Below are 26,678 nucleotides of genomic sequence, written 5' to 3' on the forward strand. Positions count from 1 at the left end.
CCAGGCGCGCCCACTCGGTCCTCCAGTCCCGCCCCTTTCTTCCTATTGGTCCGCAGCTGCCGTCAATCAGCCGGGCATTGTGACGGTTTCAGATGGTGAGGGCAGCCGCAGACTCAGCCTGACTTGCTGATTCTTGGCAGCATTTTCTGTTTGGGAATTAGAGCTAGAGATGGATGGTCAGTTCCCCTCTGTCCGGGGGGGATTCACACTCATTTCCCCAGTGCACTGATTATCACCTTTACTTTACATGAGAAAGTCCCCGGTTCAATCCCGGCTGGAAGCTTTGTGTTTACAATTGTTACTGAGGAGGAATTAACAGTGAGTTTAGTTTCATGTCGAACAGGGGGACAGTTATTGTCTCATTCTTTAAAAGCTCCTTCTTCACCTTTAAACAGGGAACGATAATTCAGGGAAAACTGATCCACTGTGATCCTGAAACAAGATACTGCAGATGCTGGAAATCCGACCTCAAAACAGAAAATGTTGGAAACTCACAGCAGGTCAAACAGCTTCTGTGGAGATGGAAACAGTGAATGTTTCAGGTCACTAACCTTTTATCCAAACTGGAAAAATTTAGAAACGGGGACAATGTGTCAGGAGACAGGGGCAGTGTGCCGGGAGATAGGACATGTATACTCGACATATTGTTCATCTTCATAATTTACAACACTATTCCTGATGTTCCTGAGCTGCCTCACTTTCTTTCCCATTAATTCCATTTGCTGATCTATCAGTAATGGACTTGCTGCCATCTCAAACAAAACTATTTTCACCACTAAGGCTCCGCTGGTATTGAATAGTCTTCATGACATCATCGCACTGGGACTGGATGACATCATCGCACTGGGACTGGATGGCATCATAAGAGTCCATTGTTTCTTAATGACCCACATCAATAACAAGAGGAAATATTAATAAACCTGAGCACATTATCTAGGCTGACACTCCAGGGTGACACTGAGGGACTGCTGCACTGTCAGAGACAGCATCCTTCACATGGAACTTGTCGAGGCTCTGGTCACAATCTTCCAATCCTCCTTATATAGTAGTGGTGTCAAAGGACTGACAGATTGTAAATGTTACATTCCTGTTCAAAAACACAGCTATTCCAGGACAATCAGCTTCACATCAGTGGTGGGGAAAGGTTGGAGACAACAATCCGGGAGAAAATCAATTGGCACTTGGAAAAGCATGGATTAATAAATGAAAAAAATCCATGGATTTGTTAAAGACAAATAATTTTTGACCAACTTGATGAAGTAATGGGAGGGTGTGTGAGGGGAATGGGGTTGATACCTTTTACATGGGCATTCAAATGATGTTTAATATGGTACCACACAATAGCCTTGTCAGCAAAGCTGAAACCCATGAGTTTCAGCCTGGGTATAAAACTGGCTCAGGGACAGGAAGCAGAAAAGTTTGTTTTTCAGAATGGATGGGAGTTTACAGCAGTGTGACCCCAGGGTCTAGTGTTGGCACTGCTGATCTCTTTGATATATGTTACTGACCTGGACATGGAGATATGGGCAGAATTTCAAATTTGCACATGACACAAAACTGGGAAATACAGGAAACAGTGAGGAAGATAGTAACAAATGTCAGGAGGACATAGAGGGACTGGTGAAAATGGCAGGCACACAGCGGATACAGTATATATACCATGCTGCTTGACACATTTTACATCCTTATCAACTTTGGGAACAATGCCTGAATAGTCAGAATGGAGAGACATAAAGCAGATAGGAAACAGATTTAGAAACAGTAAAGTGAAGAAAATAATAGTGACAATACCAGTGAGAAGTATCCATGGAAATGAGAATGGGATCGGCTGAATGCAGGAGCAATAGAAACAAACTGGGAGACAGGTAAGACTCGTTATTAAGATTGTTGGAAGAAATTTGTCTGGGAGACAATCAGCTCTGAGACATTGGACTAAAATAAATGTATGTGATGTCACTGACATGAAATAGACAAACAATTGCTGTTTATTTTATATTCCTAGCAGGTCAACCAAGGCATGGATCATACTGAGTCAGAGGATCTGTGGTTTTCCAACTGTAAGGTTGTTACACAATGTTATAGAACATTTCTCAGAGCCACTGGTTTATGTCAGTAAAATCTGTGCATTCCTGTTTTTTGTATGGAAATTACAGCAGTCTTTTAGAGATTCAATTGGCGACATGAGCACCGAGTTGTCAAGAAACCATCATGTTAATGTGGGGACTGTTACCACTCCTGTGAAGCAGTTTGGGGCATTTTTACTACTGTTAAGGTGCTATGTCAATGCAAGTTGTTGAATGTGGGAAGGGACCGAATTCCAGTCTGAGCTGGAAAGTCGTGGATCACTCACACTGCAGACTGATCACTCAGCAGCTGGATGTGGGAAGAGATGAAGTCGGTTATCCCATTTACTGACAGAGCAACAGAGTCACACTGGAGAGAGACCACCCCAATATTTCATGTGAGCGAGGGCATCTCCTCGTTTTTCCAATTGTTCACACCCTAATTTTTGGGTTTAGAAGGTGCTCACCAAGTCTTTTTAGACAGTACCTTCCAAAACCAAGACTACTACCATCTAGAAAGGCAAAGGCAGCAGACACATGGGAGCACCACCACCTGGAAATTCCCCTCCAAGCCACTCACCATCCTGACTTGGAAATATATCACTGTTCCTTCTCTGTCACTGGGTGTTATAACACAGCAGTTGGTAAAGGCTGAGTTGTTTAAATCCGAGAGGGAAACTTGAGCAACTGTCATAACCTATATTTTTAATTGGTATGTTTGAGATGCAGCTCTGAATTCAGGAATAAGACCACCGAGCCTCAAAAGATTTTTTTATATATAAAACTAAATTAATCATTTATTAATTTAACAAGTTAAACACATACACATGTCTACAAATTACTACCATAATAACTTTTAAACAAATCCCCAAATTAATCGCTCCAGGTAAATCTTCACCAAGGCATCAGTAACCTATAGACTTTAAACGGACACCAGGCAAAGCACATTTGACCTTACAAATTAAATATGAGGTTCCTTTCAATTTGGTTCCTTTGCAGACACAGTTGTAGGCTTACAGGCTGGTTAGATCTTAAATGCCTCTGCCCTACACACACAAATTCCTTTCTGTTTATACCTAGCTTCCCATTTCAATGTAAATTTTCCATTGCATCCTAGGTTTTTAATGTCACATCTTCGAACAATAACATTTTCATCCCACTAATTTTATTAGTTATTTAAACACATTGCTTGGCGTCTCCCAGCTAGGTGCAAGGTTTTACTCCCACTCTTGAATGCTGTATTGAACAAATGCAAATTTACACTTTACCTCTTAACTTCCTTATGTTTATCTAATTAACATCTCAAAAGTACAAGACATCAAAACACCCAGACTAGCTGGCTTTAAACCCCAACTGTCAGAATGAACATGGTTCAGTCCTGGATGTGATTCACAGCAGCAATAACAGCAAAATCGGACTCCTGCAGTCAGTTGTGAACTCGCTGGTGTTTCAGCAGGTTGGATGACTGAGTGAATCCCTTCCCACACTCGGAGCAGGTGAATGGTCTCTCTCCAGTGTGAACTCGCTGGTGTTTCAGCAAGTTGGATGACTGAGTGAATCCCTTCCCACACTTGGAGCAGGCAAATGGCTTCTCTCCAGTGTGAACCCGCTGGTGTATCAGCAGGTTGAATGACTGAGTGAATCCTTTCCCACACTCGGAGCAGGTGAATGGTCTCTCTCCGGTGTGAACTCGCTGGTGTACTTTGAGGTTGGACCAAGACCTGAATCTCTTTCCACAGGAAGAACAGGGGAATGGCCTCTCCTCAGTGTGAATTCGCTGGTGGTTCAGCAGGTCAGAGGACCCAGTGAAGCCTTTCCCACATACAAGGCAGGTGAACGGCTTCTCCCCAGTGTGAAGCCGCTGGTGAATTAGCAGGTAGGATGACTGAGTGAATCCCTTCCCACACTCAGAGCAGGTGAATGGCCTCTCCCCAGTGTGAACTCTCTGGTGTCTCAGCAGGCTGGATGACCAAGTGAATCCCTTCCCACACTTGGAGCAGGTGAACGGTCTCTCTCCAGTGTGAGTACGTCGGTGGATTTCCAGCGAAGATGGGTAACTGAATCCCTTCCCACAGTCCTCACATTTCCACGGTTTCTCCATGGTGTAGGTATCCCTGTGTCTCTCCAGGTTTGATAATCAGTTGAAGCCTCATCCACACAGAGAACGCGGTATGGTTTCTCCCCGCTGTGAATGGTGTGATGTTATTTCAGGCTTTATAACTGGTTAAAGCTCTTTCCAGTCAGTGCAGTGGAACACTCTCACTCGAGTGTGTGTGTCGGTGCTTTTCCACTCACACTGATGTTTGAAATCTTCTCCCACAGACAGAACTGACAAACATTTCTCCCTTCACATTCAAATTCCAATGATACTCAGGTCCTGATGAATCGAGTGACTGTCAGATCTTGAAGTGATGTTTGGTTTGAGTTTCCCATCTGCAAATTATCCCCTTCTAATTCTCTGTAAAAGGAGTTTATAAAAGTCATCACTGTAAGAACAGGATAGAAATTCAGAACAGACAATTCTAGTTCCTGTGGAACATTATTTCCTCTCTTGTTCCCCCAAAGCTGCAAATCCCTGTCCCACACAATCTCCCCCCTCCCTGTGCTGAAATCCAGAGTTTTGGACAATTCTTTCTGTATCTTTTTAACAAATTTGTACAACTGGAGATAACAATATGTTTGATCATTCACTTCAGTCATTACTCATGACAAAACATTAATCTGAAACCTGCTGACCGACCACACAGAATAGCAGATGTTAACCTTGTGTCCAAAACTCACAGTGTGGAGATTTAATGAGCGATTGTGAAGGTGGTTTCTTCAAACCTCCCTGGGTTTCCTTCCTTCCTCTCTCTCTCTAACTAAGTTAAACCTGGGATCAGTCTCATGGCCCATTCTGGTTACTGCTTCTCTTCCTGATGACTAATTAACTCCAGTTAAACACTGAGAAGACTGAAGACACTGTTTTCATTCTCCATTCTCCAATCTCCATTTCCTAGATACCAACTCCATCCCTCACCCTGGGAACGGTCTGAGATTAAACCTGTCTGTTCACAACCACGGTGTTAAAATTGATTTCGAGATGAGTTTCTGACCTCATATCTGTGCCATTACTAAGATCGCCTGTTTCCACCTCTGTAACATCATCCAACCTCACCCTGTCTCAGTGAATCTGCTGTTGAAACCCTCATCGCTGCCATTGTTACCTCCAGACTCGATTATTCCAACACACTCCTGGCTGGTCGCTCACATTACCCTCTGCAAACTTAACACCATCCAAAAGTCTCCTGTCCATGTCTTCACTCACAGTGAGGCCCATTCCCCTCACCTCCCTCTGCTTCCTGACCTGCCTTGGCTCCCAGTCAAGCAACAACTTCATTCTAAAATTCTCATCCTTATTTTCAAATCCCTCCATGGCCTCGCCCCTCCCTATCTCTGTAATCCCCTCCAGCACCCACAACCCTCTGAGATATCTGCACTGCTCTAATTCTCGCCTTGTACATTCCCTATTTTAATCGCTCCACCATTAGTGACCATGCCTTCAGTTCCCTTGTCCCCAAGCTCTGAGATTCTCTCACGACACCTCTCCCTCTGTCTACCACACTTTCCCCCTTTAATGCACTTGAGTATTGTTAAAAAAAAGAGACATTCTGTCAAAACATTTAATCCTGTACTCATCAGGACAGACACAAGAACATCAAATTTCAAAGATTATCAGTCAGGCTCGTAAAGTGTCTCACTTACATTTGCTAGAAGCTACATATATTCATACACAGGGACCTGTCCTCTGCAGGCAGAAGGAACAAGTCCAGGCATGGCACCTTTTGTTGAATTAAACAAAAGCACATGATGATAACTACCTGGAACATTCTCCATAGCAATGACCAATCAGAACTGACTGGCCAACCAATCAGCACCCTTTTCTCATGCAGTATAAACTGTTGTTCCCTATGAAATTTAGTTTATTTTCGGCCCTGCACTCTCACTATTTCCTTTTTGACCAACTCCCACCGCTCTGATGTAGATTTTCCTACAAGTAACTGCTCCCAGTAAACTTTGTCCAGATCTTGTCTTATCATATTAAAATCAGCCTTCACCCAATTCAGAATCTTTATTTCCAGATCATCTTTGGCCTTTTCCATAACTACCTTAAATCTTACTCAATTATGGTCACTATCACCGAAATGATCCCCCACAGACACTCCTACCACTTGTCCGGCTTCGGACTGCTGCCTCACTCGTAGGACTTCCTACGTGCTGGCTTAAAAAGCTCTCTTGGGTACATTTTAAGAACTCAGCCCCCTCTAAACCTTTCACACTTTGTCGATCCCAGTTAATATTGGGGAAGTTGAAATCCCCTTCTATTAGCACCCTATCATTTTTACACTTCTCTGAGATTTGCCTACATATCTGCCCTTCTATCTCTCACTGTCTGTTTGGGGTTCTATAGTAGACTCCCAGCAATGTGATTTTCCCCTTTTTGTTTTTAGGTTCTTCCTATATGGCCTCATTTGAGGAACCTTCTAAGATATCATCCCTCCTTATTGCTGTAATTGACTCCTTGATCAATATTGTGACCCCACCTCCTCTTTTACACCCCCACCCCCATCTCACCCAAAGATTCCATACACTAGGGTATTGAGCTGCGAGTCCTGCCCCTCCCTCAACCATGTCTCCGTTATAGCAATGATATCATATCCCCATGTGTTCATCAACACCCTCAACTCATCGGCCTTACTCACAAGACTCATTGCATTAAAATAGTTGCCATCCAGCCTTGCCATGCTGCCTTGTGCCTTAACTTGACAATATATGCTCTGCCTTCCAGATGGACTTGATTTTTTCCTTCTTTCCTTGTCTGTGCATAACGCCTAGTATACCTCCACTCTGTAACCCATCCCACTGCTAAGTTAGTTTAACACCCCACCCACAGCATTAGCAACCCCCTCGCAAGGATGTTGGTCCTGTTCCAGCCCAGGTGCAACCTGTCAGACTTGTATTGGCCCAAACTTCCCCAGAAATGGGCCCATTGATCCAGGAATCTAAAGCCCTCCCTCCTGCACCAACCCTTGGATAGTGATGGAATTTTTGGAATCTCCTTTTTACAGCATTTTATTTTAATTCATTCATGGGATGCGAGCATCGCTGGCTGCGCCAGCATTTCTTGCCTATGCCTCATTGCCCTTGAGAAGGTGGTGGGGAGCTGCCTTCTTGAAACGCTGCACTCCATGTGGTGTAGGTACACCCACAGTGCTGTTGGGAAGGGCGTTCCAGGAATTTGACCCAGCGACATTGATGGAACGGAGATATATTTCCAAGTCAGGATGGTGAGTGACTTGGAGGGGAATTTACAAGTGATGGTGTTCCCATGTATCTGCTGCCCTTGTCCTTCTAGATGGTAGTGGTCGTGGGTTTGGAAGCTGCTGCCTAAGGAGCCTTGGTGAGGATTTGCAGACGGGAAATTCAAACCAAACATCACACCAAGATTGGACAGATTCACTCGATTCAACAGGTCCTGAATATCATTGTTCCACCTGCTTCACCCCTCATAAACAGTGTGAAGTCCATGATATTTCTACTTCTCCTTAGCTCTGGAGAAGAGTCATACGGACTCGAGACGTGAACTCTGTCTCTCTCTCCACAGATGCTGTCAGACATGCTGAGCTTTTGCAACATTTTGATCTTTTGCCCCCAATAAAGATGGCGGCGGCGCGTGCGCCCTGATGCACTTTTCCCCCAATAAAGATGGCGGCCGTTACCCCCGGGTCTGTAACTGGAGAAAGCTGCGGCCTCGCTCGGTGCAAATGGGGAAACGCTTACCCCGGGGACCGGAAAGTTATTTTTCAGGGATTGCTGTTTACATAACATGTTTACGAAGCCTCCCCGCCCACCCGCCAGATCCATCGCTCCCTCCGCCCCGCCATTCACACACTCACCGATTCCGAATCCGAGAAAGTAGCGTCTCTCAGTCACCATTACTCACACTGCGCATGCTTCACTCCCATCCCGGCCCCTCCCTCATTCACTCCGATTGGTTGGAGGACCAGCCGCACCAGCTCGGTTCTCCAGTCCCGCCCCCTCTTCCTATTGGTCCAGAGCGGCCGTCAATCAGCCGGGCATTGTGACGGTAGCAAATAGTGAGAGCGGCCAAAGACTCAGCCTGACTTGGTGATTCTTGGCAGCATTTTCTGTTTGGGAATTAGAGCTAGAGATGGATGGTCAGTTCCCCTCTGTCCGGGGGGGATTCACACTCATTTCCCTAGTGCACTGATTATCACCTTTACTTTACATGAGAAAGTCCCCGGTTCAATCCCGGCTGGAAGCTTTGTGTTTACAATTGAATTTTTAAAATTCATTTGTGAGATGTTAGGGGGAAGTTCAAGGATTTTGACCCAGTGACAGTGAAGGAACGGCGATATTTCCAAGCCAGGATGGTGAGTGACTTGGAGGAGAACTTCCAGGTGGTGGTGTTCCCGTGTGTTTGCTGCCCTTGTCCTTCTAGATGGTAGTGGTCGTGGGTTTGGAAGGTGCTGCCTAAGGAACCTTGGTGAGTTTCTGCAGTGCATCTTGGAGATGGTAGATACTGCTGCGACTGTGCGTTGGTGGTGGGTAGAATAAATGTTTGTGGATGTGGTGCCAATCCAGTGCATTGCTTTGTCCTGGATGGTGTTGAGCTCTTGAGTGTTTTTGGAGCTGCACTCATCCTGGCAAGTAGAGAGTGTTCCATCGCACTCCTGACTTGTGCCTTGTAGATTGTGGACAGGCTTTGGGGAGTCAGGAGGTGAGATATTCGCCGCAGGAATCCTCGCCTCTGACTGGATCTTGTAGCCGGACTATGTATATGGCTGGTCCAATTAAGTTTCTGGTAAATGGTAACCCCAGGATGTTGATAATGGGAGATTAAATGGTAGTAATGCATTTGAATGTCAAGGGGAGTTGCTTAGCTTCTCTCTTGTTGGAGATAGTCATAGCCTGGCACTTATGTGGCATGAATGTTACTTACCACTTGCCAGACCAAGCCTGGGTATTGTCCATAAGACCATAAGATTTAGGAGCAGAAGCTGGCCATTTGGCCCATCGAGTCTGCTCTGCCATTCATCTGATAATCCTCAACTCCACTTACCTGCCTTGTCCCCATAACCTTGATTTCCTTACTGATTAAAAATCTGTCTATCTCAGCCTTGAATATACTTAATGACCCAGCCTCTACAGCCCTCTGTGGTAAAGAATTCCACAGATTCACTACCCTCTGAGAGAAGAAATTCTGCCTCATCTATTTTTTAAATGGGCACCCCCTAACTCTGAGATTATGCCCTCTAGTCCTGGACTCTCTCACAAAGAGAAACAACCTCTCAGCATCTACACTGTCAAGCCCTCGAAGAATCTTATATGTTTCAATAAGGTCGCCCCTCATTCTTCTAAACTCCAATGAGTACAGGCCCAACCTACTCAACCTCTCCTCAAAAGAAAATCCCTCCATACCTGGGATCAACAGAATGAATCTTCTCCGGGCTGCCTCCAGTGCCAGAATATCTTTCCTTAGATAAGGGGACCAAAATTGTTCACAGTATTCTCGGGGCGGTCTAACTGCTGCCTTGTATAGTTTTGGCAAGACTTCCCTTTTTTTATACTCCATTCCCTTTGAAATTAAGACCAACATTCTATTTCCCTTCCCTATTACCTGCTGAACGTTTATGTTAGCTTTTTGGGATTCATGCACAAGGACTCCCAAATCCTTCTGTGCTGCAGCCTTCTGCAGTCTTTCTCCACTTAAATAATATTCAGCTCCTCTATCCTTCCCGTCAAATAGCATACTATCACATATTCCCTAATTATATTCCATCTGCCAAGTTTTTCCAGGTCTTGGAACATTTGGACATGGATTATTTCAGGACCTGAGGAGTCACGAATGGTGCTGAACATTGTGCAATCATCAGAGAACATCCCCACTTCTGACCTTATGATGGAAGGAAGGCCATTGATGAAGCAGCTAAAGATGGTTGGGCCGAGGACACTATCCTGAGGAACTCTTGCAACGATGTCCTGAGTTGAGATGATTGACCTCCAACAACCACAACCCAGGACTCAAACCAGTGGAGAGTTTCCCCCCTCATTTCCATTGACTCCCGTTTTGCTAGGGCTCTTTGATGCCACAATCGGTCACGTGCTGCCTTGATGTCAAGGGCAGTTACGCTGACCTTACGTCCGGAGTTCAACTGTTTTGTCCATGTTTGAATGAAGGCTGTAATGAGGTCAGGAGCTGAGTGATCCTGGCAAAACCCAAATTGAGCACCAGTGACCTGATTATTGCTAAGCAAGTTCAACTTGATTGCACTGTTGATGACCCCTTTCATTACATTGTTGATGATCGAGAATAGAATGATAGAGCAGTAATTGGTCCGATTGGGTTTATCATGCCTTGTGTACAGGACACACCCAGGCCATTTTCCACATTGCTGGGGACATGCGAGTGTTATGGCTGTACTGGAACAGCTTGGCTATGGGTGCAGCGAGTTCTGGAGTCCAGGTTTTCAGTACTAATGGGGATATTTGTAGAGCCTCCTCCTCTAGTGAGTTGTTAAATTGTCCACCGCCATTCACGACTGAGTGTGGCAGGACTGCAGAGCTTAGATCTGATTCATTGGTTGTGGAATCGCTTAGATCTGTCTGTCACATATCATTTACACTGTTTGGTCTGCAAGTAGTCCTATGTTGCAGCTTCACCAGGTTGACATCTCATTTTTGTGTATGCCAGATGCTGCTCCTGGCATGCCCTCCTGCACTCTTAATTGAACCAGGGTTGATCCCCTGGCTTAATGGTACTGGTAGAGTTGGGGGGGTTTGCCAGGCCATAAGGTTACAGATTACAGTTGAGTGCAATTCTGCTGCTGCCGTTGGTCCACAGCGCCCCAAGGATGCCCAGCCTTGAGTTTCTAGATCTGTTCGAAACCTATGTTATTTAGCACGATGGTAATGCCGCACCATATGATGGAGGGCGTCCTCAATGTGAAGATGGGACTTCGTCTCCACAACGACTTCGTAGGAGGTGACTCCTACTGACGCTATCATGGAAAGGTGCGTCTGCAGCAGACGGAGTGATGAGGATGAGGTCAAGTATATTTTTCCCTCTTGAAAAGTCTCTCACGACTTGTCACAGACCCAGTCTAGCAGCTATTTCTTTTAGGAATCGACCAGCTCGGTCAGTAGTAGTGCTATTGATCTACTCCCTGTTATTGAGGAGGAATTAATCATGAGTTTAGTTTCATGTTGACCAAGCGGACGGAATGTTTTAGGTCGCTGACCTTTTTCATTGTGTCACCTGGAAAGTGTGTTTGGGGACCTGGAATGTGGGAAGGGAAGAGGTGAAGAGCGGGCCCTGCATCTGCTGTGTTTGTATGGAAATGATTCACAGCGATGTTCATAAGAAAACAAGAAATAGGAGCTGGGGTAGACCGTATGGCTCTTTGAGCCTGTTCCACCATTAAATGATCTTTCCGCTCAACTCCACTTTCCCGCCCCATTCCCATATCCATTGATTCCCTTAGTGTCCAAATATTCTAGTGCGATAATCTCTCAAATAGAGGATGATGAATAACAGTCATCTCGAGACCACAGTCCTCTCTCCCACTGCCATACCAATCCTTCCAACATACAGGAATTTGGGGCAATAGTGATGTTGATGCTCAGATTAGCCCTGTCTCCGTATGTTGAATTGGATCGAGAAGCACTGGGGAAGGTGCAAAACAGATTTACTGGAATGATGCCAGAATTGGAAAGTTATATCAATCAACAAAGATTCAACAGTTTGCAAAGATTTTGTTTGGAGAAGAGAGTGAGAGATGACCTGACCGAGAACTTTAGGATAGTGAAAGGGTTTGACAGGATGGACACGTGGAAGATGTTTCCACTAGTGAATGAATGGAAATAAATATAAGTTAGTCACTAATAAATCTAATGTGTAAATCATGATCAATTTTCATTCACCAGAGATAATGCAGAATGTGCCAGAAACACTCAGCACATCTAGGAGCATCTGCATTGAGAAGAATTAAGTTTTCAGGACTGTTCACTGATGCTATATTCCTCACTGTACCGGTACTACCAGATCTGCTAAAAATTTCAGCATTTTCCATTTCAATTTCAGATTTACAGCACCCGCTATTTGATAACTGTAGATTTTTTAGAATGTGGAACTCATTATCCAATGGGTTTGAGATCCCCGTGTGAGCTGGAAACTTATGGGTAAAATCACACCGTGAAATGATCGTTCACCAGCTGAGTGGTTACATTCTTACTGATGACAGAATTTAAATGTTCTGTGTATGGAATGAAAAATCACTTGTTCACATGGCCTCCTGAGATTCCAGTGAGTTCACATTTAACGAGGGATTTGTTCTGCTGTTAATTACACCTGGCACAGAACTATGGCGGAAGACCAGTGCACTTTATTAAGTCAATTGATATCAAAAAACATTGTTATATCTTGGTCCTGTGGCTTCAATCGTCACTGGATCACAAATAATAATTTCCTATTCAGAAATAAGGACGTTCAATGGCAGCGGGGCTACCCAGCATTCAAAGGGGAGCAGAATGTGTCCTATCCTCACAACAGGAGCTCCCTGCACATGCGTATTACGGTGTATGCTGGGGCATGCGCATTGCGGTATGTTTCATGAGCATGCGCAGTACTGGACTGAAGCAGCTCAGAACGGGTGAGAGAATGACGAATGGAGCAAACTAACAGAGTTAGTGGGTGTGTGAGGAGGAATGGAGCCAGCGGAGTGGGCAGGGAGGCTTCATAAAGACAAAGTGCAGGCCGGAGCGCCCAAATAACAAGGTACGGGTTTTGTATTTGCAGAGAACTGACCGAAAAAGTCTGGATTTCTCCCTTCGCCAGGCCCGGGGTAACGGCCGCCATCTTTATAGGGGGCAATGTGCAGCAGGGCGCATGCGCAGTCATCCTGGTCCAAATAGCAGGAGGAGAGAATGTTGTGTATTTCTATCCAGGACTGACAGGGATGGATTTTGGAAACTTCTTTTACAGGGGGCCAGAAGGGGAGGATTTACAGACTGGAATGTCAAGACCAACATCACATTTAGATATGATAGAGTCACTCGATTCATCAGGACCTGGATCATCCTTTTATAGTGCTCTGTATATACCATTTCCCGAACATGTCACTGTCAGTCCAGGATAGAAATTCAGGACCTGGATATTATTGGCCTCTGAGTGCAATCATTGACTTTCAGGTCATTACCACTTACTATGTAAAATTTCTTCCTCACTCCTCCTACAGATCTTGCCCAAAATCTTTAATCTGTGTCCCATAATCATTTTACAATCAGTTAATTGGAACAGCTTTTCGTTAACTATCGTTATCATTAGGGACCAAGAGGGCAATCTATGGGTGGAGCCAGAGGACATTGCTAGAGTGTTGAACGAATACTTCACATCTGTCTTCACCCAGGAGAATGAGGATGAAGGTATGGAACTCAGGGAGAGAGACTGTGAGGTTCTTGAGCAAATTGATATAGGGAGTGACAAGGTATTGGAGGTGTTGGCAGGCTCAAAAGTAGACAAATCTCTAGGTCCGGATGATTTGTATCCCAGACTGCTGAGGGAGCCAAGGGAGGAGATCACAGAGGCTCTGACCCAAAATTTTAATTCCCCTCTGGGGGAGGTGCCAGAGGACTGGAGAACAGTTAATATGGTTCCGCTATTTAAGAAGGGTTGTAGAGATAAGCCAGGGAACTACAGTCCAGTGAGTCACACGTCAGTGGCAGGGAAAATATTGGAGAAAATTCTGGAGGAGAGAATCTATCTCCACTTGGAGAGGCAAGGTTTGATCAGGGAAAGTCAGCATAGCTTTGTCAGAGGGAGGTCATGCCTAACAAATTTGTTTGAATTTTTTGAGGAGGTGACCAGGTGTGTAGACGAGGATAGTGAGGTTGATGTAGTTTATATGGATTTCAAAAAAGCCTTTGACAAGGTCCCACATGGGAGACTTATAAAGAAGGCAAATGCACATGGGAGACAGGGTAATCTGATAAGTTGGATTCAAAATTGGCTTAGTTGTAGGAGACAGAGGGTGATGACAGAAGGCTGCTTTAGTGGCTGGAAGCCAGTGGCGTACCACAGGGACGTGTGCTTGGTCCCCTATTATTCGTCATTTATATAAACGACATGTGGGGATTAAGATTAGTAAATTTGCGGATGACACAAAGATTGGCCGGGTGGTTAACTGAGGTTGAGTGTCTTGGGCTACAGGAAGATAAGTGGCAGATGGAATTTAACCCTGAAAAGTGTGAGGCAATACACTTTTTAAGGAGTAATTTGACAAGGAAGTATTCAATGAATGGCATGACAGCAAGAAGTTCTGAGGAACAAAGGGACCTTGGCGTATGTGTCCATAGATCTCTGAAGGCGGAGGGACATCTTAGTGGGGTGGTGAAAAAGACATATGGGACACTTGCCTTCATCAATCGAGGCATAGAATAAAAAAGTTGGGAGGTCATGTTGGAGTTGTATAGAACCTTGGTGAGGCCACAGCTGGAGTACTGTGTGCATTTCTGGTCACCACATTGTAGGTAGGATGTGATTGCACTGGATGGTGTGCAGAGGAGATTCACCAGGATGTTGCCTGGGATGAAACATTTAAGTTATGAAGAGAGGTCAGATAGACTTGGGTTGTTTTCGTTGGAGCAGAGAAGACTGAGGGGCGACCTGATTGAGGTGTACAAGATTATGAGGGGCATCGACAGGTGGATAGGGAGCAGCCGTTCCCCTTAGTTGAAGGGTCAGTCACGAGGGGACACAAGTTCAAGGTGAGGGGCAGGAGGTTTTGGGGGATGTGAGGAAAAACTTTTTTACCTAGAGGGTTGTGACGGTCTGGAATGCATTGCCTGAGAGGGTGGTGGAGGCAGGCTGCCTCACATCCTCTTGAAAAGTACTTGGATGAGCACTTGACACGTCATAACATTCAAGGCTATGGGCCAAGTGCTGGTAAATGGGATTAGGTAGGTAGATCAGGTGTTTCTCACGTGTTGGTGCAGACTCGATGGGCCAAAGGGCCTCTTCTGCACTGTGTGATTCTGTGTGATCTACCTTATCTAAACCTATCATAATCTTGTACACCTTTATTAAATTCCCTCAATCTCCTTTGCTTGAAGGAGAACAAAACCTTCTAGCTCATATCCCACTTCCCTCGACCCATTCTGGTAAATCTCCTCTGTCCCCTCTCAAGGACCCTCACATCCTTCATAATGTGTGGTGATCACTGGTTTGCACAGACCCAGATGTTCTGTGTCTGTGTGTGTGACATCATCACACATCGACAATTACACTGTGACATCATCACACATCGACAATTACACGGTGACATCACCCTGCTCCCCGGGTATTTCCTCAACTGGGAGATTTTTCTCTGACTCCAGTGCTTCTGATATCTTTCCAGCTGCAGGCTCCAGCAGGAGAGTTTAAAGTTGAACCTTGAAATTGTTTCACAGGTGAGTATTTTTGACTATTCATCTACAATTTAAAGATTTTGGTTTTATGCTCTGTTGCCTATGCTCTGTTATCTATGCAAAGTTCCATGGCTCTGAGGTTGGTGTGAATGCCTTCTCAGTTACATTGTTAAGGTTTGTTAATGTCAATGAGATTGTTAAGGTAAACAGGTGATGGGTATTTGAACACAATGAAGTAGGGGATAGCTGGGACACTGGGTGTGGGTGAGCAGTGTTGACAGTGAGGCAAGTCAACAAACTATCTCAGCAAGAAAAGGCCCTGTGTCTTAGTTTTGACTTCACCAATTGGTGTGGATCCTGTTAACGGCTGGTGTGGCTTCTTTCCTGTGGATCTGAATCCCATGTATATTGTTATGAGTCTTAGCCAGACACAGATGCGATCGGGTGAGGGATCAATAGCATTTTGTTTAAAGTAGATGAAGGTTGAGATTTAAGACACCTACTTTTGGAATAAGGCCACAAGTTTCCATGGGTTTTGAACAACAATAAAACAAAATTTACCGTACAAGTTCAGAAAGATAAAACAATTTACAATATGTACCTGATACTCGAACATTCAAGGTAAGTATGAGGTACATGTGAATTAACAGATGAACTGTGATGAGACACACCACATTACAGAGTAAATGACAGATGCAACCAAAAGAGATTCCATGGATTTCACAACAATCACCCAGACATTAGTCCCACTGTGAGTCAACCAATCTCACTGAAACTTAGTCTTTCTCAAGAGGGTTTCCGATCTCCAGCTTCGAAGATCTCACCTGGAATTCTCTCCAAAAGTCACTCCCACTCAGACGGCTTTAACAATGGCCCACCTCGCAGAGTTTCAGTCTCGCTTTCCAAGATTCCATCTCCCTGGATTCCCAAGTACAATCAAACACTAGCTTGCACTAGCTGAGATTTATGGCCATGCCAAGCAGAACACCATTGCTCCAAAGGGGTACCTTTGCTTCAACAGCCCTCTTTAGTTAAAGTCTGCTCCCTGCAGCCATTTCTGTAAATTTTTAACTCAGCTTAACTGGGACCTCTACCTGTTCCTGTGGCACCTATTGCCTGGCAACTCCCGGAAATAACTGCCTCAAGAAGAGCTGTTCACTGACCCGAGAACTGATCTCGTGACCTATCAAAATACTCCCAGAGGATCCCACCCTTGTTACTAGACAGGAACCAATGTAACAAGCATTGGAACATCCTGTACCTTAAATGTTATAATCTCCACAGGTTGCTAATTTAGCAGGGACCCAGGATGAATTGAATTTATAACACAATCCATTGCTCTCTTTCAGCTCTGTCCGCTGCTATTGTCCAATTCCTCTGCCTCTAATACTGGGTGTATTTTAGGTACGTTTAGTATTTAATTGTTACTTTTGCTGACTGTGTCTCAATGAGGTTACCTCCGCTGCCCATCCCCTGACCATGTGCTGCTGTCTTCCCAGCTTTATCTTCCCACAGTACCTTTCGTAGTCAGGAATTGTTTTTCCTGCGCAATAGTCCATTTCTCTTCCACCTCTGAGCTTATGTTGACCATCAAATTCTGCAACATTTTTAGTCCTTTTAATTCGTTCTGCACACCCTGAAATGTTTACTCTGTTTTCCTCTCCACAGATAGGAGCATATTTTGCCAATCCCCAGTTGCCTGTGGGGAAGATGATGTTTGACCTTCTTGAACCGCTGCAGTCTGTGTGGTGAAGGTGCTCCCACAATGCTGTTAGGTAAGGAGTCACAGGTTATTCACCCAGTGATGATGAAGGAACAGTGATATATGTCCAAATCAACAACAACAATTTGTTTCATCACACTTTTAATGTGATATAATGCTCCAAGATGTTTCACAGACATGTCACAAAGTAACATTTGACACTGAGCCACATGAAGAGATATTAGGGCAGGTGACCAAAAGCTTGGTCAAAGAGGTCACTCTTAAAGGGAATCTTCTTAATTCTTCCAAGGGATGTGGACTTCGCTGGCTGGGCCAACATTACTGACCATCCCTAATTGCCCTTGAGAAGGTGGTGGTGAGCTGCCTTCTTGAACCACTGGAGTTCACGTGGTGTAGGTATACCCACAGTGCTGTTAGGGAAGGAATCCCAGCATTTTGACCCAATGACAGTGAAGGAACAGCCGATATATTTCCAAGTCAGGATGGCGAGTGGCTTGGAGGGGAGCTTCCAGGTGATGGTGTTCCCATGTGTCTGCTGCCCTTGTCCTTCTAGATGCTAGTGGTCGTAGGTTTGTAAGACACTCTCTAAGGACCCTTGGTGAATTCCTACAATGCATCTTGTAGATGGTGGAAAGGTTTTGGGGAGTCAGGAGGTGAGTTACTCACCACAGGATTCCTAGCCTCTGACCTGGTCTTGTAGCCACAGTATTTATAAGGCTGGTCCAGCTGAGTTTCAGGTCAATGGTAACCCCCAGGATGTTGATAGTGGGGGATTCAGCGATGGTAATGCCATTGAATGTCAAGGGACGATAGTTAGATTCTCTCTTGTTGGAGATGGTCATAGCCTGGCACTTGTGTGGGGTGAATGTTACTTGCCACTTGTCAGCCCAAGCCTGGATGTCACCCAGATCTTGCTGCATTTGAAGATGGAGTTATTCAGGATCTGAGGAGTCATGAATGGTGCTGAACATTGTGCAATGATCAGAAAATGCCCCCACTTCTGACCTTATAGTGGAAGGAAGGTCATTGATAAAGCAGCTGAAGATGGTTGGGCTGAGGACACTAGCCTGAGGAACTCCTGCAGTGATATCCTGGAACTGAGATGACTGACCTCCAACAACCACAACCATCTTCCTTTGTGCTAGGTATGACTCCAACCAGCGGAGAATTTTCCCCCCGATTCCTACCAACTCCAGTTTTGCTAGGGCCCCCTGATGCCACACTCGGTCTTATGCAGCATTGATGTCAAGGCCAGTAACTCTCACCTCACCTCGGGAGTTCAACTCTTTTGTGCATGCTTGAACCAAGGCTGCAATGAGGTCAGGAGCTGAGTGGCCCTGGCGGAACCCAAACTGTGTGTCAGTGAGCAGGTTACTGCTAAGCAAGTGCCACTTGATAGCACTGTTAATGACCCCTTCCATTACTTTACTGATAATGGAGAATAGGCTGATGCGGCGGTAATTGGCCAGGTTAGATTTGTCCTGCTTTTTGTGTACAGGACATACCTGGGCAATTTTCCACTTGCCGGGTAGATGCCAGTGTTGTAGCTGTCCTGGGCCAGCTTGGCTAGGGGTGCGGCAAGTTCCGGAGCACAAGCCTTCAGTACTATTGGCCAAATATTGTCAGGGCCCATAGCCTTTGCAGTGTCCAGTGTCTTCAGCCGTTTCTTGATATCACGTGGAGTGAATGGAATTAGCTGAGGACTGGCATCTGTGTTTCCAGGGACTTCCGAAGGTAGAGAGGTTTAGGGAGGAAATTCAAGAGATTGGGGCCTTGGAAACTGACAAATGGCTGCCAGTGGTGGAGTGATTAAAATCAGGAATGCTCAGGAGGCTGGAATCAGAGCAGTACAGATATCTCGGAGGGGTGTGATACTGATGGAGACTTTTGAGTTCGGGAGCAGCCATGGAAAAATGTGAAAGTAAGGATAAGAAATTGAACATTTTGGTGTTTCTTAACCTGGAAACTTTGTAGGTTGGTGAGCACAGGGGTGATGGGTGAACAGACTTGGCACGAGTAAGTACACGGCAGCAAAGTTTTGGATGACCTCAAGATTACAGGGAGGTTGAATGTGGGAGGCCGGCCGGGAGTGCGTTAGGATAGTTAAGTCTAGAGGGAACAAAGGAATGGAGAGTTTCAGCAGCAGATGAGCTGAGACTGGGGCGGAGTCGAGTGATGTTACTGAGGTAGAAATAGGCAGTCTTGGTGATGAAGAACAAAAACAGAATTACCTGGAAAAACTCAGCAGGTCTGGCAGCATCGGCGGAGAAGTAAAGAGTTGATGTTCGAGTCCTCACGACCCTTCAACAGAACTGGCTCTGTTGAAGGGTCGTGAGGACTCAAAACGTCAACTCTTTTCTTCTCCGCCAATGCTGCCAGACCTGCTGAGTTTTTCCAGGTAATTCTGTTTTTGTTTTGGATTTCCAGCATCTGCAGTAGTTTTTTGTTTTTATGGTCTTGGTGATGATGTGGATATGTGGTTGGAAGCTCATCTTGGGGTGAAATATTTCACCATGGTTGTGAACAGTATGGTTCAGCCTCAGACAGTTGCCAGGGAGTGAGATGGAGTCGGTGATCAGGGAGTGGAGTTTGCAGTGGGGACTGAAGACAATGGCTTAAGTCTTCTCAATATTTAAATGGAGGAAATTTTTGTACATCCAGTACCGGGTGTCAGACAAGTCAGGAGAGCGTGTGACTTGGAGGGGAACTTCGAGGTGATGATGTTCACACACACCTGCTACCCTGGTCCTTCTGGGTGGTGGATGTTGAGAGTTTGGGAGGTTCTGTCCAAGTTCTGGTTGAGTTGTAGAAATATAAATCCCCTCTGCTTCACCAATTCCAAAGAAGTGTAATACAATCTCGAAACTTTAACTCTGTTTCTCTCTCCACAGATGCTGCAAGATCTGCAGAGATTTTCCAGCACTTTGTTTTTATCCCTCTCCTTCACCCCCTGCCTTTCTCTCTCTCTCTCATTTCGCTCTCACCCACTCCCACCTTTCTCTCTCTCTCTATCCTCCAATCGAGGCCAGAGTCTTGTGTGGGCCCAGACCGGGTGGCAGGTTCCCTTCCCTGAAGGACATTAGTGAATCAGTTGGGTTTTTATGACAATCCTGCAGTTTTCATGGTCACTTTTTCCTTGTGCCGGCCCCACAAATTCCCAGATTCATTCAGCTCAATTGTGTTTTTGTGGGTTCTCTCTCACTCCCTTTTTTCTGTTTTAAATCAATTTCACAGGGTATTAGAAGGGGAGGATTTGCAGTCGGGAAACTGAAACTCAGCATCACATCAGGATCTGACAGAATTTCCCAGTCTGTCGTAAGCTGAAGGTCATCGGATTTCGAACATGGAAGGAAAAAGCACCGTTCACACTGGGGAGAAGGTGTGGAAATGTGGGGATTGTAGGAAGGAATTTAACTACCCATCTCAGCTGGAAACTCATCGGCGCACTCACACTGGAGAGAGACCATTCACCTGTGCCATGTGTGGGAAGGGATTCACTCATGCATCCAGCCTGCAAACACACCAGCGAGATCACACAGGGGAGAGACCATTCACCTGCTCCCAGTGTGGGAAGAGATTCGGAAGAGATTCACTCAAGCATCCAACCTGCTGATGCACCAGCGAGTTCACACTGGGGAGAGACCATTCATCTGCTCTGAGTGTGGGAAGGGATTCACAACCTCATCCCACCTGCTGAGACACCAGCGAGTTCACACTGGGGAGAGACCGTTCACCTGCTCTGAGTGTGGGAAGGGATTCACTACCTCATCCCACCTGCTGAGACACCAGCGAGTTCATGAGTCATGACAGTGTTTGGATTTTGCTGTTAATCACATCCAGGACTGAACCAGGTTCATTGAGATCTGGTTCTGCTGATGGTTATAAACTCCAGATAAAATTCAAATAAAACAGCTTTGTGTTAAACACAAAGTGCTGAGTCTATTAATCCAGCGCTTCCCAAACCTTTCCCAGTGAGACCCCATTTTAATGTCTCAGACTTGGTGTGACCCTAGAGTGAAAATCTGGGGATTACAGGAGATGTTGAGCGGGAAAGAGGCTTCAGGCAAAGTTTGGACAATTGTTATTCTGCAGAAAGTACTTCAAGCAGCTAAATGTTTGCAATTGCTCAACGAAAAATTAGCATATTGTAAAGTCTACATTGTAAATTGGACTCATGTATAATTAACTCAATAATTCTCTTAACTCTATAATTCTTCACTAAGTAAAATCTTGAAATTCCAATTCTGCGTGTGCAGGATATTTCATATAAATGACTTTCAATTACACACAGATACAGCTTTTATCATAATCACTACAATAGGGTTTTAGTTATATACAACAGAAGCTATTAGCGTGATATACAGTCAGAAAGGTGCTTTCTCCTCTACAAATATTTAATGGCTCATAAAACTTTTAGTAATCCTAAAAATATACTTTTCAAAACGGTGAATGGACATCCCTCAAATTCAGACTGATCCTCCTTTCGTCTGCTGAAATGACAGAAGATGTAGAAAGCTTTTTTGCATCTATCTTAATCCCCAGGATATGTGTTTGTCTTAGTTTGGTAATGACGAATGAATTGGGGGAGTTGATGAATAGAAAACAAACACCTACCTTTTCACGGGCGTTTTATGCAGCAATCAAGCCTCAGATAGCAGCCATTACAGCTGGTCCACCAATAGGGAAAGGTGAGGATTTAAGGGGCCCTCGTAGCTGTCAGGGGACAGTCCAAGCTCCCTGGCAGCCATGGATGCCTCAGAGCTCACAAGCCCAAAATCTCATCACTGGGGATCACGAGCCACAATTTGGGAAGCCCTGTTTTAATATCTTGAAGACAAGTTAGTTTATTTTGAAATGCTCCCCTTTCCCCTGTCACCTCCATCCTCACCTCCAAGAACAAGTGTGAGGAGCTCATGGAGCTTCTTTGTCCCTAAGATTGAGACAATCCGATCAGCTGCCTCTGCTGCTTCCCTCCCTTCCACTAGCCCACCGGGACAAACTGTCTCCAAAGTTCCCCTTGTTCAAGCCTGAAGTCACATCTTTCTTTAGTTTCTCTCCCATCTCCCCACATGGCCTCTCAGTGCTCATCTTGTCCATGAGACCCACCTCCTGCTATCGACCCTATTCCCAATAAACTGCTGATCTCCCAACTTCCCCATGTTTACTGATATTGTTAACAGTTCTCTCTCTTCAGCTATTGCCCCCCTCTCCTTCTAATCATCATTCCCTTCCTCAATAAACAAATCCTTGACCCCACCATCGTTGAAAACGACTACACCATTTCCAACCTCTCTTTCCTTTCCAAAGTCCTTGAAAATGTTGTCACTTCTCAAATCCATGCCCATCTTTCCCAGAGCTCTCTGTTTGAATCCCTCCAATCAGGGTTCTGCCCTGCCACTGTACTGAAACAGCTCTGATCAAAGCACCAATGACATCCTATGGGACTGTGACAAAGGTAAACTATCCCTTCTTGTCCTTCTTGATGTGTCTGCAGCCTTTGACAAGGTTGACCACACCATTCTGCTCCAACACCTCTCCACTGTCGTCCAGCTGGTTGAGGCTGCTCTCTCCTGGTTCCATTCTTCTCTATCTAATCATAGCCAGAGAATCACTTGTAATGACTTCCCTTCCCACTCCCACAGTTACCTCTGGTGCCCCAAAGGATCCAGCCTTGGCCTCCTCTTATTTCTCATCAACATTCTCCCCACAATGACATCATCTGAAAACACAGTGTCAGTTATCACATGTACACTGACAGTGCCCAGCTCTACCTCACCACCACCTCTTTCCACTTTTGTTAAATTATCAGACTGTTTGTCTAATATCCAGTGGTGGATGTGCAAAAATGTCCTCCAATTGAATATTGGGAAGACTGAAACCATTGTTTTCATTCCCGAGCTACCAACTCCATTTCTCTCCCTGGCAACTGTCTGAATGTAAACCAGAGTTTTTGCACACGTGATGTCAGGTTTGACCCCGAGATGTGATTCAGACTCAGGTGTGTGTGGCCCGGTGATTTTCCAGTCACACTGATGATTTTTTTTCCCCACAGACAGAACAGACAAACATTTCTCCTTCCATAATCAGAGGCTGATCATGTATGAATTCAGTGATTCTATAAGATCTTGAGATTTTTGCTTTGAGTTTTTCATTTGAAAATCCTTTCCCTCTAATACCCTGTAAACAGAGTTGACAAAAGCCATTGCTGTCAGTACAGGATAGAAATTCAGAACAGACAATTCTAGTTCCAAGGGACATTCTTTCTCCTTTCATTCCCCCAAATCTATAAATCCCTGTCCCACACACTCCTCCCCCTCTCTGCTCATTGTTACAGATTCAGTGCCTGGTCTCCTACTAATTCTTTTCTCCTCTCCGGATTCCCCCTCTTCCTGTCCTTAAAGTGGTGGCTCAGGCTGTGGGTCAATCCCACTCCTTCACTCTAATTCTACCAAATAATTCAGCTCACAACAGATGTTCTTTAATGGCTTTGTGGTAATTTTGAATGTTTGGAAAGAATCACCTTTTCTCAACTGTGACACAAGCTGTGCCTGAGTTACATTAAATAGACTCATTCACTCAGTAAGTGATCAGATCTCACTGAACTATGACACAAGCTGTGTCTATCTGAGTTACATTGACACAGACTCAATCACTCAGTAAGTGATCAGATCTCACTGAACTATGACACAAGCTGTGTCTATCTGAGTTACATTGAAACAGACTCAATCACTCAGTAAGTGATCAGATCTCACTGAACTATGACACAAGCTGTGTCTATCCGAGTTATATTTATACAGACTCACTCACTCAGTAAGTGAACAGTTCTCACTGAACTACAACAACAACTACAACAACTTAAATTTATATCGAGCTTCTAACATAATAAATTGTCCCAAGGAGTTTCACAGGGGCAGAGGGATATATTAAGTCAGATGACCAAAAGCTTGGCCAAAGAGGTCGGTTATAAGGAGTGTCTGTAAGGAGGAAAGTGAATGAGGAAGGTGGAGAGGTTTAGGGTGGAAATTCCACAGCTTAGGGCCCAGTCAGCTGAAGGCCCGGCCACCAATGGTGGAGTGATTAAAATCGGGGATGAAGGACATCCGGTAATTGTGATCCGTGTATGTGGGCCCCATAGCCCAGGCTCAAGGCCCAAATCTGAACTTTGGGACATAGTTTGACCATCCCTGGTCTCAGAGAAAAACACAGCAGGTCAAACATCATTAGAAAGTGATAAGTTAGTGGTCACTGTTTCAGGTGGGACTCTTTCAGAGTGAACACTTCCCACCACCAGCACCAACCCCACTCCCCCATCCCCCTCCCTGTGAACTGAACATTCCTTCAGCCACTCATCCACCCATTGCACATCCACCCAATGGCTCCCAGCCTGGATTGACATTCAGCATGAACCCAGTGAGAGGGTGAGCTGGCCCATGGGATGTCAGAATGGACAAGAGCTGGAAGTGGTTCCAATCAATGCGTTTTAAGTTTCATTGTTAAAAACGGTAAACTTAATATTTTGTAAAACCCCCATGTGCACACCCTTGGTGAATTAAAATTTCTCACCCAGTCCTTTCCTCTGGCTTCAACATGGTGCATCCTGTGTGGGTTCAGCAGAGGTAGAGACAGGCTGCTTGGGAGATGGGGGCAGTGTGTCGGGAGATGGGACAGTGTGTCGGGAGATGGGGCAGAGTGTCGGGAGATGGGGGCAGAGTGTCGGGAGACGGGGGCAGGGTGTCGGGAGACGGGGACAGAGTGACAGGAGATGGGGGCAGAGTGTCGGGAGATGTGGCAGAGTGTCGGGAGATGGGGGCAGAATGTCGGGTGATGGGGGCAGTGTGTCAGGAGATGGGGCAGAGTGTCGGGAGATGGGGCAGAGTGTCGGGAAATGAGGGCAGAGTGTCGGGAGATGAGGGCAGAGTGTCGGGAGATGGGGGCAGAGTGTCGGGAGATGGGGTAGAGTGTCGGGAGATGGGGTAGAGTGTCGGGAGATGGGGGCAGAGTGTCGGGAGATGAGGGCAGAGTGTCGGGAGATGGGGCAGAGTGTCGGGAGATGGGGCAGAGTGTCGGGAGATGGGGGCAGAGTGTCGGGAGATGGGACATATACTGGACATGTTTCTCATCTTCATAATTCACAACACTAGTCCTGATGTTCATGAGCTGCCTCACTTTCTTTCCCAATAATTCCATTTGCTGATCTATCAGTAATGGACTTGCTGCCATCTCGAACAAAACTGTTTTCACCACTAAGGCTCCGCTGGTATTTAATAGTCTTCATTACATCATCACACTGGGACTGGATGACATCATCGCACTGGGACTGGATGACATCATAAGAGTCCATTGTTTCTTAATGACCCACATCAATAACAAGAGGAAATATTAATAAACCTGAGCACATTATCTAGGCTGACACTCCAGGGTGACACTGAGGGACTGCTGCACTGTCAGAGACAGCATCCTTCACATGGAACTTGTGGAGGCTCTGGTCACAATCTTCCAATCCTCCTTATATAGTAGTGGTGTCAGAGGAATGACAGATTGTAAATGTTAGACCCCTGTTCAAAAACACAGCAATTACAGGACACTCAGCTTCCCGTCAGTGGTGGGGAAAAGCTGGAGCCAATAATCCAGGACAAAATCAATTGGCATTTGGAAAAGTATTGGTTAGTTCCAGCATTTTCTGTTTTTAACACTGATACTTCCCTGGATCCCAAGGCTCTCTGGGAGGTGTGGGGAGTTGGGACTTATACATGAGAGTAACCAAAGGTCTGAGAACTGAAAAAATCTAGGGTTAGAAAGGAGACAAGATCCAAAAATGGAGCAGTTGGGAACAAAACATCAATCAGTCTCCTCTTATTCTGGAGAAATCAAGGACTCGACATTCTGAGAGTTTGAAACAAAACTGATTTATTGAACAGACATCAAGATATTAAACTTCAGCCCAGTTACAGGGATTGTTAACATCAATAGAAACAAACCAAAACTGTCAGAATGAACATGGTTCAGTTCTGGATGTGATTAACAGCAGCAATAACAACAGAATCCAACCCCTGCTGTCACTTGTGAACTCATTGCTGTCTGAGCAGGTGGGATGACCAAGTGAATCCCTACCCACATTCGGAGAAGGTGAACAGCATCTCCCCAGTGTGAACTCGCTAGTGTCTCAACAGGTTGGATAAATGAGTGAATCCCTTTCCACACTCGGAGCAGGTGAACACTTTCTCTCCAATGTGAATTCACTGGCGTACACTGAGGTGGAATGAAGGCTGAATCTCTTTACACAGGAAGTACAGCGGAATGGCCTCTCCTTGTGTAAATTCGCTGGTGTTTCAGCAGGGTGGATAACTGAGTGAATCCCTTCCCACACTGGGAGCAGGTGAATGGTCTCTCCCCAGTGTGAACTCGCTGGTGTCTTAGCAGGTGGGATA

General features: G+C 45.4%; 2 protein-coding genes across 2 annotated transcripts in view; one reads left to right on the plus strand and one right to left on the minus strand.

The window, feature by feature from the left end:
- The window catches only part of LOC144698080 (uncharacterized), a 642,405-nt gene that overhangs the window by 18,173 nt on the left and 597,554 nt on the right, over positions 1-26,678 (plus strand). The gene's annotated exons all lie outside the window — the stretch shown is intronic.
- LOC144698338 (uncharacterized) lies at positions 3,029-4,209 on the minus strand. Its single transcript, XM_078570297.1, has one exon. The coding sequence runs from the start codon at positions 4,162-4,164 to the stop codon at positions 3,490-3,492; it is 675 nt and encodes a 224-aa protein (XP_078426423.1). The 5' UTR covers positions 4,165-4,209; the 3' UTR covers positions 3,029-3,489.

Source organism: Cetorhinus maximus, chromosome 23 (assembly GCF_964194155.1).
Source record: "Cetorhinus maximus chromosome 23, sCetMax3.hap1.1, whole genome shotgun sequence".
NCBI lineage: Eukaryota > Metazoa > Chordata > Chondrichthyes > Lamniformes > Cetorhinidae > Cetorhinus > Cetorhinus maximus.

What these genes read in the sequence shown, in the direction of transcription:
- LOC144698338 (XM_078570297.1), bottom strand. Translation starts at nt 4,164, where the DNA reads ATGGAGAAACCGTGGAAATGTGAGGACTGTGGGAAGGGATTCAGTTAC.